We start from the raw sequence: 20,977 nt of genomic DNA on the forward strand, positions 1-20,977 counted from the left end.
CTTGGGCACCGGAATGCATGTTTACTGTCTTCCAAGATAAGGAATACTAAAAGAAGAGCAGAGAGGGCATGGGAGGTGAGGAGGGCAAAAGGAATGAATTTAATTTATAATGAATTTGAGCTGCGTATCAGTGAATCCTCCAAGAGACGTATCTAGTGGGAATATGATCATCAGAGCAGGATGAGAAAGATTTGGGAATTTTTATTTTGCTTCAGTGATAGCTCACTTTATTCAGTAGAATTATAAGATTTCTTAGAATGTAGATTGAAGAATCTCTGTATTAGTATATGGGAATGCTAACATAAAGAAATGGGCTATAACTAAGTTCAGATGACCTTATGAAATCATATGTGATATTGATCAAGCAGTTACCACTCTCCTTTTCATCTGAACCTGGGTATTCTGTTACAGTATGTTCCCAGTCTGCAGGTCAGCCCATTATGTTTGGGTTGTATTTTTCTTTTTTCATTGTAATGGTTTGTTTAATTAATGGAGATACGATTTTTGGAATGTGTTTTTTAAAACTTTAGGTTTTCACTATGTGTCTTATGTGCATTTATACAAATTAAGTTCCATGTATTTGGTGACAAAAGCAAAGGGGAAAATAACCAGTGAAAGTTCTGGATCAAGTGTGACATGAGAAATGAAAATTTGCTCTTCTCTCAGCCTGTCTGAATTCCTAAATGCTTCTCATCTAGCTGTGATGAGTGTGATTATGGTATTTTAAAGACACACATTTTTAACATCACAACAGGAGGCCTAAGGACAAGCCAGCTATTTTGTACACTACTCAGTTGAAGAACAGTGAAATTGTTGAAGTGGAGTGAAAATTAGCTGTGTTGGAATTCTTGAGATGGTGTGTCTGTCAGTCTAGTGTGGCATGTATTTAAGGGATTTGTGGGTTTATTTTTATTTTTATTTTTATTTAAGGGATTGTAAGGCAGATGTTTACTGTATGGTATCTTCACCTTATACACTGACTACAGGCCCTAATTCCCAGATGATCTGTAACTGCATGGTTTTGGTAATGAAAGCATGGAGATATGAAGAGTTCTTTATAGCTGTAGTAAATCAGTACTTAACAAAAAGGTTTTTAGGATATGTTATATATATGTATGCTACAAGATTCATAAAGTACAAAAAGGAGTAGACATTACAAAAAGTCTCCCATTCTCTCTGGCTCTAGCTATTGAACATACTTTACATAGCTTTCATATGTATGTGTGTGTGCTATACCAATTCTTCTACACCTTGAATTTTTTTAGTGTAAAGTATGACATGATCATCTTTCATATCAGTTCCCAGAAAGCTCCCATATTTTTTGAAGAGATAATCTAAAAGATGTATGTTGATTTATTGTACGTGCTATAGTTTGTCAAATATAATTTTGATACGCATAGGCTATTTCCAGTCCTTTGCTGTTACATATAATGCTATAAAGAATAACTTAGTGTATATGTCACTTCATGTATGGAGGAGTATATCTTCAGGACAGATTCCTAGAAGTAAGGTTCACTAGATAGATGCTTTTAAAAATCTGATAGACATTGTGGCATTGCCCTCCAGTTACACTGCAACAGTATGTACTCTCACAGGCTTTGCTTGAGGAGGATTCTTTTTTTCCTGATACTCTGATGGTGTCATGTGGATTTCAAGCTAATTGCTTTTTAAAATTGTTCTTCTGTCCCCCCCCCCTTCCCTATAACTTTATATCATGAAAAATTTTGTATATATAGAAGAGTTGTGGAAAAAACAGTACAACAAACACATGTATAGTCTTTCTATTTAGACTCAACAGTTAAAGTTTTGCCAGATTTATGTCATTTCTCTGCTCCCTGCTTCCATTCCTCCTTCCTTCCCCTTGCCACTTTCCTCCCTTCCTTCTTCCTCCACTCTTTCTTTCTCATCTCTTCCTGTTCTTTTCCTCAAATACATATCCTTTGTGGTTAAAAATTTTGATTGAAAGTTGCAGATGTGATCCTACTCCCTCCTAAACATTCCAGCACCTGTCTCCTAAGAATAAGGATAGTCTCTCTCTCTCTCTCCCTGAAACCACATACACAAATACACAGAACCATGTACATATAGATATATATCCATATATAACCACATATTATAGTCATTTATATTTCATGCATATATAAAACCACAATACTATTTTTCTAAGAAAATGAAAGTAGTTCCATAATGTAATAGATATTCAGATAGATTTTCCTAATTGTCCCAAGAATATCTTTTCTAGCATGCCACCCCCCCTTTTGTTTTGAATGAGAGGATTCAAACAGAATACACACTTTGTGTTTTTTTTTTTTTTAAGATTTTATTTATTTATTCATGAGAGACACAGAGAGAGAGAGAGAGGCAGAGACACAGGCAGAGGGAGAAGCAGGCTCCATGCAGGGAGCCCGACGTGGGACTCTATCCTGGGTTTTCAGAATCACACCGTGGGCTGAAGATGGCACTAAACCGCTGAGTCACTCGGGCTGCCCCAGAATACACCCTTTGTATTTGGTTATTATATCTCTTTAATTTCTTTTCATTTGGAACATTCCTTCTGCCCTTTTCCCTCTGCTGGCATTGATTATTTTTGGAGAGTCCAGCTCAGTTGTCCTGTAGGATGTGCAACATTTTCATTTGTTTATTTTCCTCATGATGTGATTTAACTTGTTTCTCTAGCTACTGTACTTCCTGTAAACTGGAAGTTAGGTGAGAGGCTTGATTGCAAGCAGGTCAAACATTTGACAAGAATGCTTCATCATAGGTGAAGTGTCTTTGCATTGAGTCATGTTGGGAGGCATGATGACAGGTTATCCCATTATGAGCTATGCTAAATTGGATCCCTTGGCTAAGGTGGCAGTAGCCAGGTCTCTCCTTTATAAAGGTACAGTTTTAACCTCTGCTATTAGAAAGGAATTTATGGGACAGTATTTTGGCACCTTGTAAATATTCTGTTCCATTATAAGATTTCATCCAGTGGTTTCAGAATCTTGATCCTGAAGTCAGTTATTACAATAAGAGTTACAAAATTGTGGTTTTCTATCATTCTGTTTACATTTTTTTTTTTTTGATTTTCAAAATCTAAGGGACCATATTGGTGTCTAATGGTGATCAAGTTGAGATACCAATTGTTATGTAAATAGGCAGGTAAATAACTTCATTATTAAGCATGTACTTAAATGGATACGCTTTGGTTATGTGGGGAGTACAAGAACAGAATCAGATACGCACCCTGCTTCCAGAAGCTTAGTCTTTTACATAAAAAACTATAGTATAGAAAATTGGTAGGGATCATGAGAGATAGACATACAATGTTTTACTCTCCCTTTGAGGCCTGAGCAGAAATTAGTCATAAATGTGGGTGTTTTGGGGGAGAGGAGGGCTTTCATAGTAAAAGTAAATGAGTGAATGATGGCTGGCAGGCAGGCAATGGTGTATAGTGACTATCGGGCAGGACAATTAGGTAGTTCTGTGGATATTAGAGTATAACTTGTGTGGTTGGATTGAGGTAGATAAATTTGCAAAGATAGATTATAACCAAATCTTGGATTTTATACTTTAGGTCATAAGTAATGAACTAGTAGCCTGTGGATCGAGCTTCACAGATATATTTTATTTGGTCTGCACAGATTTAAAAAATTGAAATGTAGTCTTGTGTCTGGGTGGCTCAGTTGGTTAAGACACCTGGGTGGCTCAGTTGGGTAAGCATCTGCCTTGGCTGGGGTCATGATCCCAAGGTTCTGGGATCCAGCCCTGTGGCAAGTTTGCTGCTCAGCAGGGTTGGGGTGTGTGTGGGTCGGATGGGGAAAGTGGGGTCTGCTTATCCCTCTCCCTCTGCCCCTTCCCCTGATGGCTTACTCTCTCTTTCTCAAATAAAATCTAAAAAAAATATTGAGATATCTCTTATCAAAACACTAATTTCTGGTTTGTCTGAAAATTGGAACTGAGGAGTGGCTGCCTTTTAGAGTCAAAGTTTGTGCTTTCATGGTTGGTCCCTATAGCCCCTGTAAATCAGTCTTTATCTGTTTAGCCCTTAAAAGCTTCTGAGCTTGTATGATCCTGCAGGATTGAAGGAGCGGTGTGAGGGTGGTAGATGTGATTTTAGAAGAGAGATGACTGAAAGCTTGAGCAAGATCTGTGCTTTAGAAGGATCACTCTGGCAATCAGTTTGGTGGATGTATTGGAGCAGGGAGACCAATCTGTAGACTGTTGGATTATTCCAGGGAAATACAACATGGTAACAGATAGTGCAAAGAGGAGAAAATGAGACATTTTAAAATGTAGAGTGGTTAGATTGTATTGATAGATAAGAGTATGTGTGAGTATGTATTGACAAGAATGTAAATCAAACTATTAAAACATGAAGTCCTGTTTTTAAAAAAGCTTTGCATTTATAAGTTGGTTTCTGGAAGTTAACCACATGTTTTCATGATCTATTGGTTAATTTTGGAAGACAGTAGTAATTGTTTCTTGCATTGTCACTGTGTAAAGTTCAGTTTTGTAATATGCCAATAGCATGTTTTGTCAAAAAAATCTGACTCTGACCTGGCTTTATTTCTGAAACTTGTGTATGAAGTGAATATACTGTGATCTTTTCTTATCATCTTCCGTATAATTATGGAGCTAAATTTCTAGACAAAATATTAGCAGCGCTATATACTTTTTAGAGAGTTGACTGCTTGTATTTAATTTTTCCCACAATCTCTGAAAGAAGTTAATCCAAAGGTTAATAAGTTGACATGGGACTGCCTTATGCTTAAAATCACACTTATATTAAAACTTTACATCTGTGTTGTTAAAAGTATTTTGGATGTCTTCCCTGTCTGATTGGGGCATGACTTGATCCAGTTCCATTGCCATTGCCATTACTCTGGATATTTAGTAGCACCACCAGCTCAGGCAGTCTTAGGGAGATAGATGTGGAGAGCATGTAAGTGACAAGACTGGGAGTGAGAGTGACTCACACTGACAGAAACCTTATCTGGATTCTGTGTAATAAATTTCAGCCTAAAGGATGAACAAAGATTGGTTTAAAGGGCAAAGTTTTTTTTTTTTTTTTTTGTAACTTACATATAGTGTGGAACACAAATCCAAAGTGTACAGCTGAATGAATTTTTACATATGGATGCAGAACATTGTGTAACCACTACCCAAATCAAGATATAGAACACTTTCAGAGCACCCTGTGGGCTTCCTTATGTCTGTGCCTCACCAAGTTAGTAACTCTTCCAAAGGTTTATTCTGGTCTTTTTCACTGTAGGTTAGTCATGGTGGCTTTTGGATTCTATATAAATGGAATCATACAGTTTATATTCTTTTGTGTTTTTTTCCACCCTTCTATTTGCTATTGTATCTGTGAAATTCACCCATTTTGTTGTAACAGGTTTCTTTCCCCCTGTGCATTATTCCATTGTATATATAGTCCATGGTTCTTTATTTTAGTGTTGATGAGTTAGTTAGATTGTTTCCAATCTTTGGCTGCTATTACGAATGACACTTTAAGGTGGACATAAGCACTTGATTCTAGCAGTTATAAAAAACTAGGAGTGGAATTGCTGGGTTATAGGATAGGCATATGTTCAGCCTCAGTAGATACTGCTAAACTGTTTTCCAAGTGCTTGTGCTGATGTACACTACCACCTCTAATGTGGGAAGTCCCAGCCATCACTTCGTTTTGCTAGTCCTTTTAATTTTAGCCATTCCAATGAGTGTGTAGTGACTATAAACTATTAAGGTATAGTTTACATGAAGTAAAATGTATTCATTTTAAGTATACTGCTTGGGTTTTGAGAGCTATGTACACTCATAAAACCACTACCATGATCAAGATGTAAAACATTTCTACTATCCTCCCTGACACCAAATTTTCTCACTTCCCTTTTTCAATTCCCCCACCCCTGTCCCTGGCCTCAGGTAATCTACTATCTATAACTACAAGTTAGTTGTGTGTGTTTTAGAATTTCATAATAGGTGAAAGTTATAATATGCATATACTGCAAGCACTCTGTGTTTAGCTTATTTTGCCCAGGGAATGTTGCTGAGATTCATTCTTGTTGGAATCCGTTTTTCATTTCTTGTTTCCAGTGTTGGACTGTTATGAATAAAGCTTGTGTGAACATTTGTGTTCAGATTTTTGTTTAGACATTTCTTTTCTCTTGGGTATACCTAGGAATGGAATTGCTGGCATAGAGTGTAGATGAATGTTTAGTTTTTCCAAGTAACTGCCAGATATTTTCCCAAAGTGGTTGTACATTCTTAATGACTTTCCCCACAATATATGAGAGTTCCACTTTCTTTTATAACCATGTCAGCACTTGGCATTGTCAGGCAATTTTAGCCTTTCTTACATGTGTGAAGTAGTATTTCATTGTGGTTATAATTTACGTTTTCTTGATGACTAATGATGTTGAGCATTTTTTCACATGCCTGTTGACCTTTTAGATACTGTCTTTAGAGAAGTGTCCATTCAAATCTTTTGAACCTTTAAAAAAAATGAGTTATCTTATTCTTTTGATTTGTGGAAATTCTTTATAGTAGTTAGGAAACAAGTTCTTTGTCAGATGTAGCAGCTTGATTCTCCTGTGGCTTGATTTTTCAGTGTCTTAATGTCTTTAATGGACAGAAGGTCTTAATGCTTACAAAATTGAATTATCAAGTTTTTCTTTTATTGTTATAGGTTTTTGTGTCCCATTTAAGAAAATTTTGCCTACTTCTAAGGTCTTAAAGATAGTCTCCTCGCAACTTTATGATTTTATCATCTTAAAATACTTGTTTTTTTTTTATGATTGAGGTAGGGATCAAGATTCATTCCCCCCCTATAGTTTTCCAATTAGCTCAGTGCTGTTATTTACACATATATTAAAAAACGATTGAAAAATTGTTGAAGAACATATGAATATAAGCGGCTTATGTTTTTACATGTTTATTATAGAAAAATTCAAAATAAAGATAATGTAAAATAAGAAAAAGAATGAAAACTTCCACTGATAATTGTTAGTATTTGATGTCTTTCCCTTCATATACATATATTTTTTTAAGATTTTATTTTATTTATTCATGAGAGACATAGAGAAAGAGAGGCAGAGACACAGGCAGAGGGAGAAGGCTCCATGCAGGGAGCCTGATGTGGGACTCGATCCCGGGTCCCTAGGACCACGCCCTGGGCGGAAGGCAGCGCTAAACTGCTGGGCCACCGGGGCTGCCCTATTTAAAAAGTTTTTTTTCTGAGAGAGAGCATATGTGTGACCTGGGAAGTGGGGCAGAGGGTGAGAGAGATTCTTAAGCAGGTTCCACGCTCAGCGAGAGCCTGACACAGGACTAAGTCTCACAACTCAGATCATGACCTGAACCAAAATCAAGAGTCAGACATGGCCAACTGAGCCACCCAGGCGTCCCTGCAAACTGCTTTTGTGGCATCTTTCTGAACCGTTTTATATTTCTTTATAATATTTTAGAGGGGTGCCTGGTATATATCAGTGTGGAAATGGCTAATGAGTTAAACTATTCCTTTTTTAGACATTTAAATTTTCTTTTTAAAAAATTATTTCTAATTTGTAGCAGCTTAAAGCTGGGTTCTTTCTTGTAGTTTAATCTTTGAACACATTTTGAGTATTATTTTGGGATAATTTCTTAGAGGTGCAATTGATAGGTCAAAGGATATATATGTTTTTAGAAACCTATGTATTTTATATGGCTAAAAGTTCACCCACTTTCTGTTACCTATACGAACATGACACAACAGACCATATTCTCTCTATAAAAGTGCTGTTTTCTCCATGTTTATGCCATTTTTGAATATTAATAATTAAAGAATACCACTTCAGTTAGAGAATTCATTAAGTTATTTCAGGAATTACTAGTGATATTGGATATATTATGATGTTTGTGGCTATTTATTTATTTTTTTGTGAAGAAAGGGAAATGTGTGGAATAGCCGTAGTTGTACTCTGTTGATTTAAATCCAGGTGCATTTGGGAAATGTGCTGGAAGGAAGTCACCAGGGTGAGGAACTTCTGAGTTTGTTGTGGCTGGTACAGTGTTGTCTTTTGTTATCACAACGGCCATTTTTGGTAGAAGCCAGCTGCAGAAGTATTTGCTTTACTCAGTGTACTGTCTGTGGCAAGCTTAGGCCAGACCCTGGCTCTACATCCTCTTTATGAAGCACTTAGGGATCTGACATGTTTGGCTTCACTGTGTTTCAGGGACACTCACTCCTACTTGCCTTCTTTGAGTTGGGAGGTGAGGTTCTGCTGGGAATTCTTTCATTTACTGTTTTTAGGTGGGCTTTTCTTTGTTTACATTCAATGAACCCTATTTCCACTCCAGTTTTCTCTTTTCCGGTATTTTTTAGAAATTCTCTGAAATGTGTTATATATGGTTTCCAGTACCAATGTAGATTGTCTTTTATTTTGACGTTCCTCTGATGATTGCAGTTGCATCAATCAGAAATCCTACCCTTAGCACTTCTATTTCCCTCTGAAGCCCTGCCTGTTCTTTCTCAGTCTAGCTTTGTGTGCTTAGTCATAGTGATTCCCCCACCCCTTCCTTCTGATGCCTGGACCTAACAAGCATTATAATCTGTTATTTGTTATCTGGAGGGCTTCACCCTGTCTTTCTTTCTTGCCTAATTAACCCTTGCTTGTCCTTCAGAGCTCAAATATCCGTTCTTCGGGGTTTTGTCTGGGTTCCCTAGGTACCCCTACAGGTTAGATTCCCTTGCTGTATTCTTACAGCACTCTCTTCTTTTCCTTCACTGCTGTTAACATAATTGTAATGGATAAATGTATTGCATAATCTCCTACTAGACAGCTCTTTTATTAGAAAGTAATCTCCATGGGGACAAGGATCATGTCTGTCCTGTCATATTCAGCTCATAGCGTACTCCTAGTCTCTAGTACAGTACATACCCTATAGCTGCCCACTTGAACAAGGGAGAGTAAATGAGAATTATCATCTTGTATCAGAAGTTCATGTTTACTTTTAAAATGAATACATTTGTTCCTTAAGTGCCTGGTGTTTTCAGTTTCAGTATCATCTATTTTAAATGACTTGATCCTGAAATTTAAACTGTCGCCATTAGAACCTCTTTTCAGGAGGTCAAAAAGAAATCCCTTCTTTGCCTCTAAACCAGATTTTTTTTTTCCTAAAACAGGTTTTTAAACCTGTTACTGACTTCTAATATGTCCAGATTATCTTCTTAATACTTCTGCTGTCATTTTGAAGGAGTTGTCAACTGCTATAACTGCTAATTCTTTTCTTTTTTTTCCTTCCCCCCCCCTTTCTGTGTGTGTGTGTATGTGTGTGTCTGTGTATGCATGTGTTAGTGACTAATAGGAAGGATCACCGTTCCTGGGTGTTGTTTCCTTAGGTCAAGTAAATTTGGTAAATTCCTCATATAACCTCCTCTTGGAAATTGACTTGATAATTGTCATTTTAATAATTTGTTTTCCCAGCATTTCCTAAACTTTCTCATCCCAGAGTGCTTCTCTTCCTTTATTTTGATTCAAAACCAATGCAGTCCAAGAGCTATTCTTGACTATTTTTGTGCATTTCATCTCAACTTCTTATATTCATCCAGAGTCCTCTATCTTCCTGCCAAAGTAATGAGGGAGTGAACTAACCCTGGTTAAATGCTAGATTTATATCTTAGTATTCCTTTTAATCTTCTATAAATTTGAAAGAAAGGTAGGATTATTTTTCCACATGTTAGCATGTGAGGAAATGGAGACTGGAGAAGGGATTTTTTTTTTTTTTTTGGCTCAGGGTCACATAGTATTTTTATCTATATCTATTTATCATTTGTCTATCTCTATAAAGCCTTGTGTTCTTTCTCCTCCCCACCTGGGGAGAGAAAGGAAAGACTCTTGATTTCAGAAGCTGTACCTCTCTAGCTATCACCTTAGTTTGAAGATTGTTATGTGGTACCTTGGACTCTAAAAAGCCGGAGGGTCAGGAGCAGCAGGGCCTCTAGGCTCTAGGTGGACAGCTGCATATTCTCAGTAGTTGGGGAGGCAGAGAAGAGAAGGCCAAAAAAGGGGCAGTCCCGGTGGCGCAGCGGTTTAGCGCCGCCTGCAGCCCGGGGTGTGATCCTGGAGACCCAGGATCAAGTTCCACATCGGGCTTCCTGCATGGAGTCTGCTTCTCCCTCTGCCTGTGTCTCTGCCTCTCTCTTCGCTCTCTCTGAATGAATACATAAATAAATCTTAAAAGAAAAAAAAAAAAAAGAAGGCCAAAAACTTGATTACCCTTGCCCAGACTGCCTTTGTAAGCGCTCATGCTTTTTTCCCTCCTTCATTCCAGGCTTACTGCATTCTCTTCAGTTCCAGTCTTTTCTACTGGTATGACTTCTTCATTGGAATTTTAGGTTGGCTTTGATCAATAACACAATGGTTAATATTTATTGGGTGCCTGCTCTAATGTAGCCAGCTGTTCCTCTCTAGCCCTCTAAATAGCTGACTTGCTTATAGTCACATAGTGTTGAATCTGAGATCTTAACTCCATCTCTGTGTTGTTTTTTTAGCCTTAGTAAATTTCTTCATAGGGAAAACCTACCCTAAGCAATTAAAATCTATTAAATCATGGGTTTGATATGCTAGGTACATATTTTTTATAATATATATTAAAATTAGACATGTGGCTATTAAACATTAACACCTTTATGGACCACCAAAAATCACCTTGAATACCAGACCTTGGGAAGTATTCCTGTAATCTACTTTTTATCCATTTATCCATGAATAGTTATATCTGTAAAAGATGAGGACTTAAAGCGGAAGATTATTAAAAACACACACAGAGCACACAATTCCATTATTATACCTAAACCATTACCAGTAATTGCTTGCTATCAAATAATCAGTGGTAATATTTGCCTGTCTCATAAATAACTTTTAATAAACTTAATTTTTTAGAATAACTTTAGATTTACAGAAAAAATGAGCAGGCAGTACAGAATTTCATATGTTCTTCCCCTGCAGTTTTTTCCATTGTTAACATTATACTTCAGTGTGGTACACTTGTTAATATTAAATGAACCAATATTGATGTTTTTTTATGAACTATAGTCCCTAGATTGTGCAGATAGCCTTGGTTTTTTTTACCTCATGTCCGTTTTGCACTCCAGGATTCTATCCAGCATTCTTTCTTGCATTTGGTTGTCGTGTGCCCTTAGGCTCTTCTTGGCTGTGTTAGTTTCTCAGATTTTGTTTTTGATGATGATGACAGTTTTGAGGAGTTCTGATCATGTATATTGTATTGTCCTCTATTAAATTTGTATTATTTTTCTCATAAATGTTGTTTAATAATTGGTTTTTTCAATTCAGGAGCCAGACTCGGTTCACACTTTGCATATAGTGAATAGTCTCTTAAATCTTTTTAATCTATAAAAATGGCCTTCCCGGGATGCCTGGGTGGCTCAGCTGTTAAGCGCATCTGCCTTCGGCTCAGGGCATGATCCTGGAGTCCTGGGATCGAGTACCGCTCGGGCTCCTTGCAGGGAGCCTGCTTCTCTCTCTTCCTATGTCTGTGCCTCTTTCTCTGTGTCTCTCATGAATAAATAAATAAAAATCTTAAGAAAAAAAATGGCCTTCCCATCTTTTTTTTCCTCGCCATGTATTTATTGAGGAAGCTGCACAAGGAATTTGTTCTGTGTAACTTTACAAATTTGAGATTTTGCTGATTGCATTCCCATTAGGTCTACATATTCTCTTCTTGGTATTTCTTGCACACTGGTAATTAAATCCAGAGATTGGCTGGATTCAGATTCAGTGTATTTCTGTCTGGATTCAGAACAAAACTCATGCTTTTTCTGCTGTGACATGGTGCTTACTTATTTTTGTGATGTTCTCGATCCTTTCCAAGCATCTGATTCTTGAAAAAACGTAGGACTCCTATGCATGTACATTTTTCCGAGTTAAAACTGCGTATTTTATTGATGGTAGGTAGTGAAGCAGTAACCTAGCTTTCAGGAATGCCTGCATGTATTTATCAGTTTTGCCAAGGACAATGATGACACATTTTATGTATTGAGAATCAGTTTAGGGTATTATTCTTATAGTTTATTTTCAGCTTTCTCCTTTTTCTCAATTCAGATATGTAATGATTTTTGCTACTGTTAGTATATACTTATATCTTACTTTATTCCAGAAAAAAAAAATGAGTAATTACAATGACACCTGTACTGTAGGAAGGTAAAATAAGTGGGAAAATGAAGATGAAAGGAAAAATAAATGTAGGAAAATAAGATGAAAGAATAAAGTTATGTAAAAATACACAAAATAAGATTAGTTGTTACAGGAGGGTCATAGTGTCCTTTTCTGTAGTGGTGCAGGAATTTTGTATTTTTAGATGATAAATATATTTCTTTCCCTAAGATTTTTTATTTATTTGGTGTTTGAACTTGGTAATGCCATTTTCATTGCTTATTTGGAATGAAGTGCCTGTAAAGATGGGGATCAGGTTTCTCAGTGTTGGGTTTCAGAGCTCATTGGAAAATCAGAACTCTTTTTTCTGTGGTGTCTTCTTTGTACAGGCTTCTTAGAGTTTTGATTAATTTATCCTGTTATGTAGGTTTTTCTTTCTCTAGTATCTGTGGTATAGCATGAATGAGATATTCTTGGAACATTTAGTTTTGAATACTTTTGTTTATCAGTAGAATAAAAGTGATCTCTTAGGAAAGAAAATAAGAATTTAAGACTATTTCACCAGGAGAATACTGTGTCTTTATAACTTTGGCCATATCAAATACCTTTTTTGAGTTTTGCCTGTTGTATTTGAACTAAATAAGGTTTGTTACGATTTTTCCAGTCAAAGTGGCAGAGAAGCCAACTGAAAACTGATGTAAGCCAAAACAAGGAGTTTGTAATTTGAAAAATCTAGAGGTGGGTGTGGATTCAGGTTTCTTCCTCAGATTTAAAAGCAGTACCTCCTGGTAACCAACTCCAAACTCTCCCTTGTGGTAGCATGAGGGCATCGGTGGCTCCTGCTTTCATTCTGTCATGTTCAAGCTCAGTGGGAAAAGAGATATCTTTTCTTGTAGCTTTCATAGAAGTTCTGGGATTCAATTTAGAACATGTGCCCATTTCTGAATCAGTCACTGTGATTAGGCGATATGGCCGAAAAAATAAGTATCCACTATCAACCCCTTAAAATTAAAACGTATTCTTCTTTGGCCCCTGAATCAGGTTTTTGCTCCACATATGAACTTTCTGGACTTTCCATGTTAACTATTTGATAACTTAACAAATATTTATTTAGTTCCTACTATGTATGGACACTGTAAGGACTTAAAAAATTACATTGTAAATTGGTTACGGACACTGTAAGGACTTAAAAAATTACATTGTAAATTGGTAAATTGCCTTACCAATTGCTTATAAATTACTCTCTTATTCATAAATTATTATGAAAATAAGACCGTCTACTTGGAAATGAATATAATTTTACATTCATTTTTAATTTTATTTAAATATTTTGTTTTGTTTATTTTAAAGAGTTTTTTTTTTTTTTTTTTTTTTGAGAGAGAGTTTGAGTATGCAAGCTAGGGGGCATGGGGAGAGAGGCGGAGAGAATCTTAAGCAGGTTGCACTCTTAGTGTGGAGCCCAACACAGGGCTCAGTCTCAGGATCCTGAGATTGTGACCTGAGCTGAAATCAAGAGTCAGAATCTTAACTGACTGAGCCATCCAGTGCAACCCCCCACCCCCCCAACAAAGATTTTATTTTTAAGTAATTCTACACCCACTGTGGGTCTCAAAGCCCTGAGATCAAGAGTTGCATACTCTACCGACTGAGCCAGCCAGGTACCCCTGGAAATAAAGTACAATTTTCATTTTATTTATTTATTTGTTTGTTTGTTTATTTTTATTTATTTTTTAAAAAGATTTTACTTATTTATTCATGAGAGACAGGGAGAGAGGCAGAGACACAGGCAGAGGGAGAAGCAGGCTCCATGCAAAAGCCTGATGCAGGACTTGATCCCAGGACTCCAGGGTCACGCCCCGGGCCGAAGGCAGGTGCTAAACCACTGAGCCACCTAGGGATCCCTAAAGTACAATTTTTAAAAGAAGATTTATTGCTTTAAGATTTTCCTGTGGCTTGTAGACCAGTTTTTGGTTTATGAATGATTATTTTCAAAGTAAGAGAAATATAACACTTTTGGCCTTTTTTTTTTTTTTTTTCACTCATATTCCCATCTTGGTAATTGTTACTATTGTTTCTTTCTAGAAGGTTAATTCCTCAATTAAAAGAAATGTGGCTTTAAAAAAAAAAATAAGAGAAATGTGGTCTGTGGTCTATTTTTCCTCTTAAATGCAACAGGAAATATCCCTGTGAGATTTGTCTTCTCATCCTCCTCTCAATTCTGTATTCTCTCAGAGTTAATGAAAAATTTATTATGATGGTGACATCTGTTCTGTGCTTTGTAGAACATGTTGGCTGAAGGCTTATAGCTGAGTCATTCATAAAGTTATTAAAACAATGAAGTTGAACAGTGTTTTTGACAAAGAAGTCCAGTATCTCTTAAATTTATATTTGGGCTTTCCATTTTGACTTCGTTACTTCCTTTGTGTGAGGACTTGCAGAGTGTTACAGTCTACCCATGTTCAGGTGTACTCCTGCAAAAAGAGTCTGAAACTTGCAGGTTGACTTTATTGTAGCATTTGTTTAGCAGGAATTATCTGCTGTTGAGACTAGGTGCTTTCAAGGGGGATGTACATACACTAAAAGCATGATGTGAGAGATTTAGAGGACCTGGGCTAGAAAAGCATTTTAAGAAGATGGACAGAATGCTCTGTAGAGTCCCTTTCAGCTCCAGAATATAATGAAATCTCTGGCTTCCAGCAGTGAGAAGTTTCCTTACCCAGTTGCCTGCAGGAGACAGACAGTGTGAAGGGAATCAAAGACATCCTTGCTGTGCAGCAAGCAGCAGGAATCCCTCACTAAGGCAGCCTTAGCCCCTGGCTGAAAGACAGATTCATTTGTTGGAAGAGCCCAGTGGATTGTGAGGCACACAACTTCATTCTTGTTTGAAACCAAGGTCAGCCTGGGATATGAGGACAATGGACTATATGAGAAAGTAGAGCAAGTGTAAAGTTTGCTATAGATTTAATTAAGGGATGATAAAAATGAATCCCTTTATATGCTAGCTTTTACAACTCACTTTTCATGCTATTCCTAGCTAAAGAAGCAAAATTTTGATTGCTGTTGTTTTTCTAAGTAAGTCAACACACAGTTGAATGTGTTTATGTATGTATAAAATTTTAAAGATTTAAGACTGCCAGCCTGGAATGTGTGCTGCTTTGGCATAGGGGCTGATTAGGTCTCTGAAAATAAGTATACATATATTTTAGAGATGAGCAGTGTTTAGAAAATATTAGAGGGCTTGTTTAAATGGTGTACAGTTTGAATTCAGAAGATTTCTTTGTAGGACCAACTTTCATTCTATAGTTGCTTCTTCAGAGGTAATAATGAAACAGGAAGCATAATAGATGGTGGAAGCTTTGAAAGTCTGGAAGTTTTTTTATTTTTGGTATTTTGATGTTCTTAAAATATCATTAGTTTAAATTTTAATACTCTTGAAAGCAGTGAAACTGCATTTTAAAAAATATTTTATATTTCTTTAGGAATTTAGGTGTCATCTTTAGTGAACTGGGAAATAGTATAGCTTTATTTCCAGAAATAATTTTAATACCACCAATATTTGGTCTTGAGAATTCTTATGTTGTCTATCGAGGCATTTAGTGTACTGGCATGCCTCAGTAAGCCTTTTTGAATGAATAATCAGTTTAAAATGAAAAGTTAAAATAAGATTATGATGCGGTCTGACTGTAATTGAGTCAGACCCATTGAGAGTAGATATGTCAAGTCATCTTCCTGAAAGTGATATCTCTTCCTAGAAAAAATGAGAATATCCATTATAACAGAGAAAAAAAGTTTTCACTCTCTCTACCAACGTTCTCTTAAAATCATGGTAAACTTTGCACTCTTTCACATGAAAGTAGGGCAAGGCTTTTGATTCAGTATATCATAGGTCAGTCAGATCTTGTGCAGACATGTTCAGAAGTTCTCTGATTAAAGTTTTTTGGCTTCTGAGAGTTGGTAGAAGGTCTAGGAAGGGGTTGAGCCAGCACGTGTGTCTGGAATGGTAAAAAAACAGGAAGTTGGATTAACTCAGAGTGGGGTCTGGTGCTCTGGTATAGATAATGAGATCAGATGATGTCTAAAACACAAGGTGAGTTTTTCGTTCTCTCACCTGGAAGTCCTCTCAGGTGTCCTGCAGTATGGAGTATGGATTGTCAGATATTTGGAAGTGGCCGCCTTGTAAGACAGAACATCAGTACCTAAGAGTTTTTTGGCTAGGTACCCTTAGTTAGCTATCTAGAAACCTTAGGCATTGAAATTAATTTAGGTTAGTGTCTGTCACCACACCGTGCAACCAGATTCTGATACCTAGCTTAACCCTGTTTTCCACCTTCATTGAAAGGGAATAGACTAGAATAGGGGGACAAGTTGCTATGACCAGATCTTTAAGGAACAGTGTGGAAGTGCCAGTTAATCTGCTTTGAGGTGGCGTGGAGGAGAGAGGGTTGAGAAACCGGAGTACTGTGTTGCCTATTGTCTGTCAGCTGCATCTGAAAATCTAAGGTAGATAAAAATAAATAAAATACATAAACATCACATGTATTTAATTCTGATATTATGTGTTTTATGTTTTATTAAATAAAAATGGGATCATAATAAAAGTTCTGATTTGTAGCCTTTATTCACTTAATGTTTCTTGAACTTTTTCAGTGTATGATAACTTTCCACTTCCCACATATTGTAAACTTCCTTCTGGGTCAATAAATACACTCCTACAACATGATTTTTATTTGGTGTATACATAATATTCTGTCTTCTGGATGATCTGTAATTTGTATGACCAATCTCTGTTGTTGGGCCTTTTTCCCTTTGCTGTTAGGACAGTGGAGTGATTAGCATCTTCTTAGCTGTGTTTTTGGACATGTCTTTATTTTTTCCTTAGTATAATTTCCTGCGCTTGAAATTGCTAAGTTAGTGATGTGCATGTTTTTCAGGTATTAAATAAATATTGATGAGTTGAACAGGAGAGGTTGTACCTATTACACTCCTGTCAGCAGTATAGATGGGTGACAAGCAGATAAAATTTATAAATAGATGAGAAGAAATTGCTGCTCTAGGGAGTTTAAAGTCAAGCAAAGGAAGTGAGAGGCAGTATGATTTAGAGAAGAGAGTAGGGATTTTAGAGTAAGATAGAATTGCAAATCTGCTGCTTTTGACCTCTGGCAGGTTATTTGCTGAGTCTGGTCCTTAGTTTCTTCCTCTTTAAAGCTAAGGTACCAGTCTGGCCAGAGGTAGTGTGAGAGTTAATGAGATCATGATAGTTGTACAGTGTGTGGCACACAATAGGCACACTGAAAATATGAATGTACATCCCCTCCTAGTTTACCTGTTTTTGTAAATTTTCATTTACATTTATCATTTTCATTGAAAATGAGATTAAGCTTGTAAGTTTAGTGGTCTCCCTAGTTCTGAATAACCATCCTCTTTGGACCACTGATGCTAATTGACAAAGGCTCAGATGTACTTAATTTAACTGTTTAATTCTCTCCAGTCTCAGGATTTGTGGATCTTGGTAAAACCTATTGGGATTGGGTTCAGACTGATCTGACCTGGAGCTTGCTGAGGGAATCTGTTCCTTTTTGGCAGCTGAATCTCAGACTGGGCCTAGTACAACTGAGGACCCATGTGGCTCTGCCGGAAATAGATTATTTTGTTACATCCTGTTCCCTGTCATGCTGCTTAGAATAGAGATTTTGCTCCTGCCACCCCCCATATATCTAATCCTCCTTTCCAGCTTCTGTGAGAGCTCTGAAAAACCTGTTGACATTTTTGAATCCTGGGTGGTAGTTGTGAAGTGGACAAGGATAATTTATTCCCTTTGGCATTACTCAGGACTAAGGTGTTACCACTTTGAGGTTTCCTGCTATTTTTGGGGGTTACTAGGTAAAATCTTTTTCTAGCATTCCAGCATTTTGACATATTTTAAACTACAGTTTAAAATGAACTCAACTAATTCTTGGGAAAAGAAATTTTTTTTTAAAGAAATTTTCATATAGAAGTTGTCAAGTTAGTATTTATACCGTATAACAACTTACATAATTTTTATATAATTAAGATAAAACATAACTTATTTTTTTAAATTTTTTTTATTATTTATTTATGATAGTCATACAGAGAGAGAGAGAGAGAGGCAGAGACATAGGCAGAGGGAGAAGCAGGCTCCATGCACCGGGAGCCCAATGTGGGACTCGATCCCGGGTCTCCAGGATCGCGCCCTGGGCCAAAGGCAAGCGCCAAACCGCTGCGCCACCCAGGGATCCCGATAAAACATAACTTAAAATTATGTGATGTAGTATTAAGCTTTATCGTAACTACTAGATGTTCATTGGAGAATACCCAGAATATATGAATGGATACAACAAATTCAGAAAGAAAAATCACCTTCATCTGTCTACCAAAGATAAATGCAAGATCTGTTTTGTTAGCCTCAGGTTCTGGTATCATAATCATTCAAGATGAGATGATTGCCTGGACATTGAAAGATTTGTTTTTTAAATTATTATGGGGTTTAAAGAAAGTTTGGGCTCTGACTTTGAGTCCTGACTTCACTACTGTTTGGTTATGTTTGAAGCTCTAACACTTGAAGATAGAATCATTTTTCCTGTCTTTCAGAGAAGTCTTTCACACATGGAGGCATTGGGCTAGTATTCCGTTCTTTAAAAGGCTTTGAAGAATGCCTTTAAATTGTGAATTAACTTTTATTCTACAACCTGATTACCGTACTAGGGTTCTTGGTTTTAAAAGCAATACAATTTTTGGTGGGAGTTTGCTCTTAGAGGTTGCTATCAAACATTTTGACAGCAGAAGCCTAGGTTTCTGAATCTTTAGGAGATGCTTTTAAAAGCTTTCTGTAGCCCTATTTTCATTACAACTACTGCTGCTGCTTGAAAAAGCAACAGTCTGATAATTCAGACACAATAGGTATAGTTCTTGATTTGGACGAATTTTAGTATTTGCTTTATTTGCTTTGAGGTGAGGACAGCCTTCAGCTAAAAGAATGGATAGATACTCTGTAGCTTGCACATCCAGGTTTAGAGAGCTGGAGTTACATAATCTCCTGGAGTTTACATATCCTGTGATATGGACCAAATCCCCACTCCTGGATAGAGATTCCCAGTGGAGAGTGTTAAGGCCAAATGGTAACCATAACATGGACCTTTTATTTTCACTTCTTCTGTTATTTGGTAGCCTCCATTTCATTATCATGTCACTGTTTGTTTTATATCCTATCTTACCAGTAGGGCATGGTGGAAGTTTTATTGAAAACAAACAAAAAGAACCTAGACTGGGCATGAAAATTGACTTTAGACATGTACTTCCAAAGGTAAGTGCTGGCCCTTGTATCTACTTTTTGTAACCTGGCTGAAAGAAATTTGTATTGATTGAAAAGTAAAAATGAGAAGCTGTCTTGTTAGATTCTCCAAGAGACTTCTGTTTCTATCTTCTCTTCAACAGACTTCTCTCTAGCTGCCAGGGATCTTTCTTTGAGGCTGGCTTGAGTTGGCTTGGCTTTGGCTTGGTATTTTGCTTTGTCCCTGACTTTTAGTCTAAGAACCTCACTCCTACCCTTGTCAATGTGTTGCATGACTGGCTTCTATCCTTTTGACAGATATGGTTGAAATAGTATATATGCTGAGTTGCTGAAAAAAGCTCTTGGGCGTGTTGATGGTAAATTGGACTGCACACTTGGGAAGGATTGGTTGTTTACTGGTGAGCTACATATATAGCACACAGTATAAGAACTGTTGTCCTACAGGATGAAGTCCCAAGTTTGACAGAATGGTTTATGAAAGATCTCTGTGATTTGGCCTCTCAGCTTTCCCCATCTCATACTGAAATACTTTAGTAATGCTAAATTAATTGCAGATCCTTGAGTAGGATGTGCCATTTCTTAGCTCTTTGGCTTTGCTTATGCTATTTATTCTGCCTGGAATGTCTTTCTTTCTCTTTTTACCCTGGCTGCCTCCTACTCATCCTTTATGGCTTAGTTCAGGCATCCTCCTCCTTTGGGTGAGTTAAGGCTGTGTGTGTGTGTGTGTGTGTGTGTGTGTGTGTGTGTGTGTGTTACACTGCACATTCTCAAAATTCTCTCCTATGGACTCTTGGACAAGAGAGAATGTCTTAATTGCTTTTCTGTCTGCTGATGTAAGTTCAGATATATTGTTTGTTGAATGGAATAGTATTTAAGCCACTCAATTATCTCAAGCATGATGATAGGAGTTAGATGACGCTAGTAATGATTCTGTGGGAGGTGGTTTAAAGAAAAAAATTGTAGGGGATTTATAGGAAACCCCTAAGTTTATATTTATTAATATATAGAAAATAAGGCTTATTTCTCAATCAGAGTGACATTAGAGAGACGATTGACATAAAATACCTCTTTGGGTAGCTTTTAAAGAATTGCCTCTTTGAGAAGGAATCAGGGCAGGATATTCAAAATAATCCCATCTAGAAACAGACCAAAGTTAGCTTTTGTGAGTTCTCCTTCAAGCCAGCCAATTAGAAGACAAGGTGCCTGCAACCACTTTTTTCCTTTTGATTTGTGGTTCCTATGGCAATAGGAAGAGAGCCTAGGACATTTCTCTCCTACCTCTTTTAATAACTTTTTGCTTTTGAAAAATGCCAAAAGCTATTATTCTTCTTGTCTTTACTGATTTATGGTGTTTCTCAGCATGGTGGCCCTGATTTTGGTTTTTGATTATATAGTGGGTATGACAAAATTAATAAACACTATCAGTATCTTTGACTAATGGTATTTTCTTTGGCTATAGAACCTGCAAGTATAATCAGTCTGAGTATTTGCTGTTAATATTAGAACCCTGTGTGAATAATTTCTTATTCTT

General features: G+C 36.8%; 1 protein-coding gene across 10 annotated transcripts in view; it reads left to right on the forward strand.

Moving 5' to 3' along the window:
* Nucleotides 1–20,977, forward strand: part of FBXW11 (F-box and WD repeat domain containing 11) — a 124,811-nt gene that overhangs the window by 12,907 nt on the left and 90,927 nt on the right. For 3 of the 10 annotated variants that reach the window (XM_038534764.1, XM_038534767.1, XM_038534770.1), the window contains exon 3: nt 19,373–19,458. The exons of the other annotated variants lie outside the window; for them this stretch is intronic. In XM_038534764.1, the coding sequence (XP_038390692.1) occupies nt 19,426–19,458 (33 nt within the window). In that variant the 5' untranslated portion in view covers nt 19,373–19,425. The remainder of the gene's footprint in view (nt 1–19,372; nt 19,459–20,977) is intronic. 10 annotated transcript variants of the gene reach the window in all.

The sequence above is a fragment of the Canis lupus genome, chromosome 4, assembly GCF_011100685.1.
Source record: "Canis lupus familiaris isolate Mischka breed German Shepherd chromosome 4, alternate assembly UU_Cfam_GSD_1.0, whole genome shotgun sequence".
Lineage (NCBI taxonomy): Eukaryota > Metazoa > Chordata > Mammalia > Carnivora > Canidae > Canis > Canis lupus.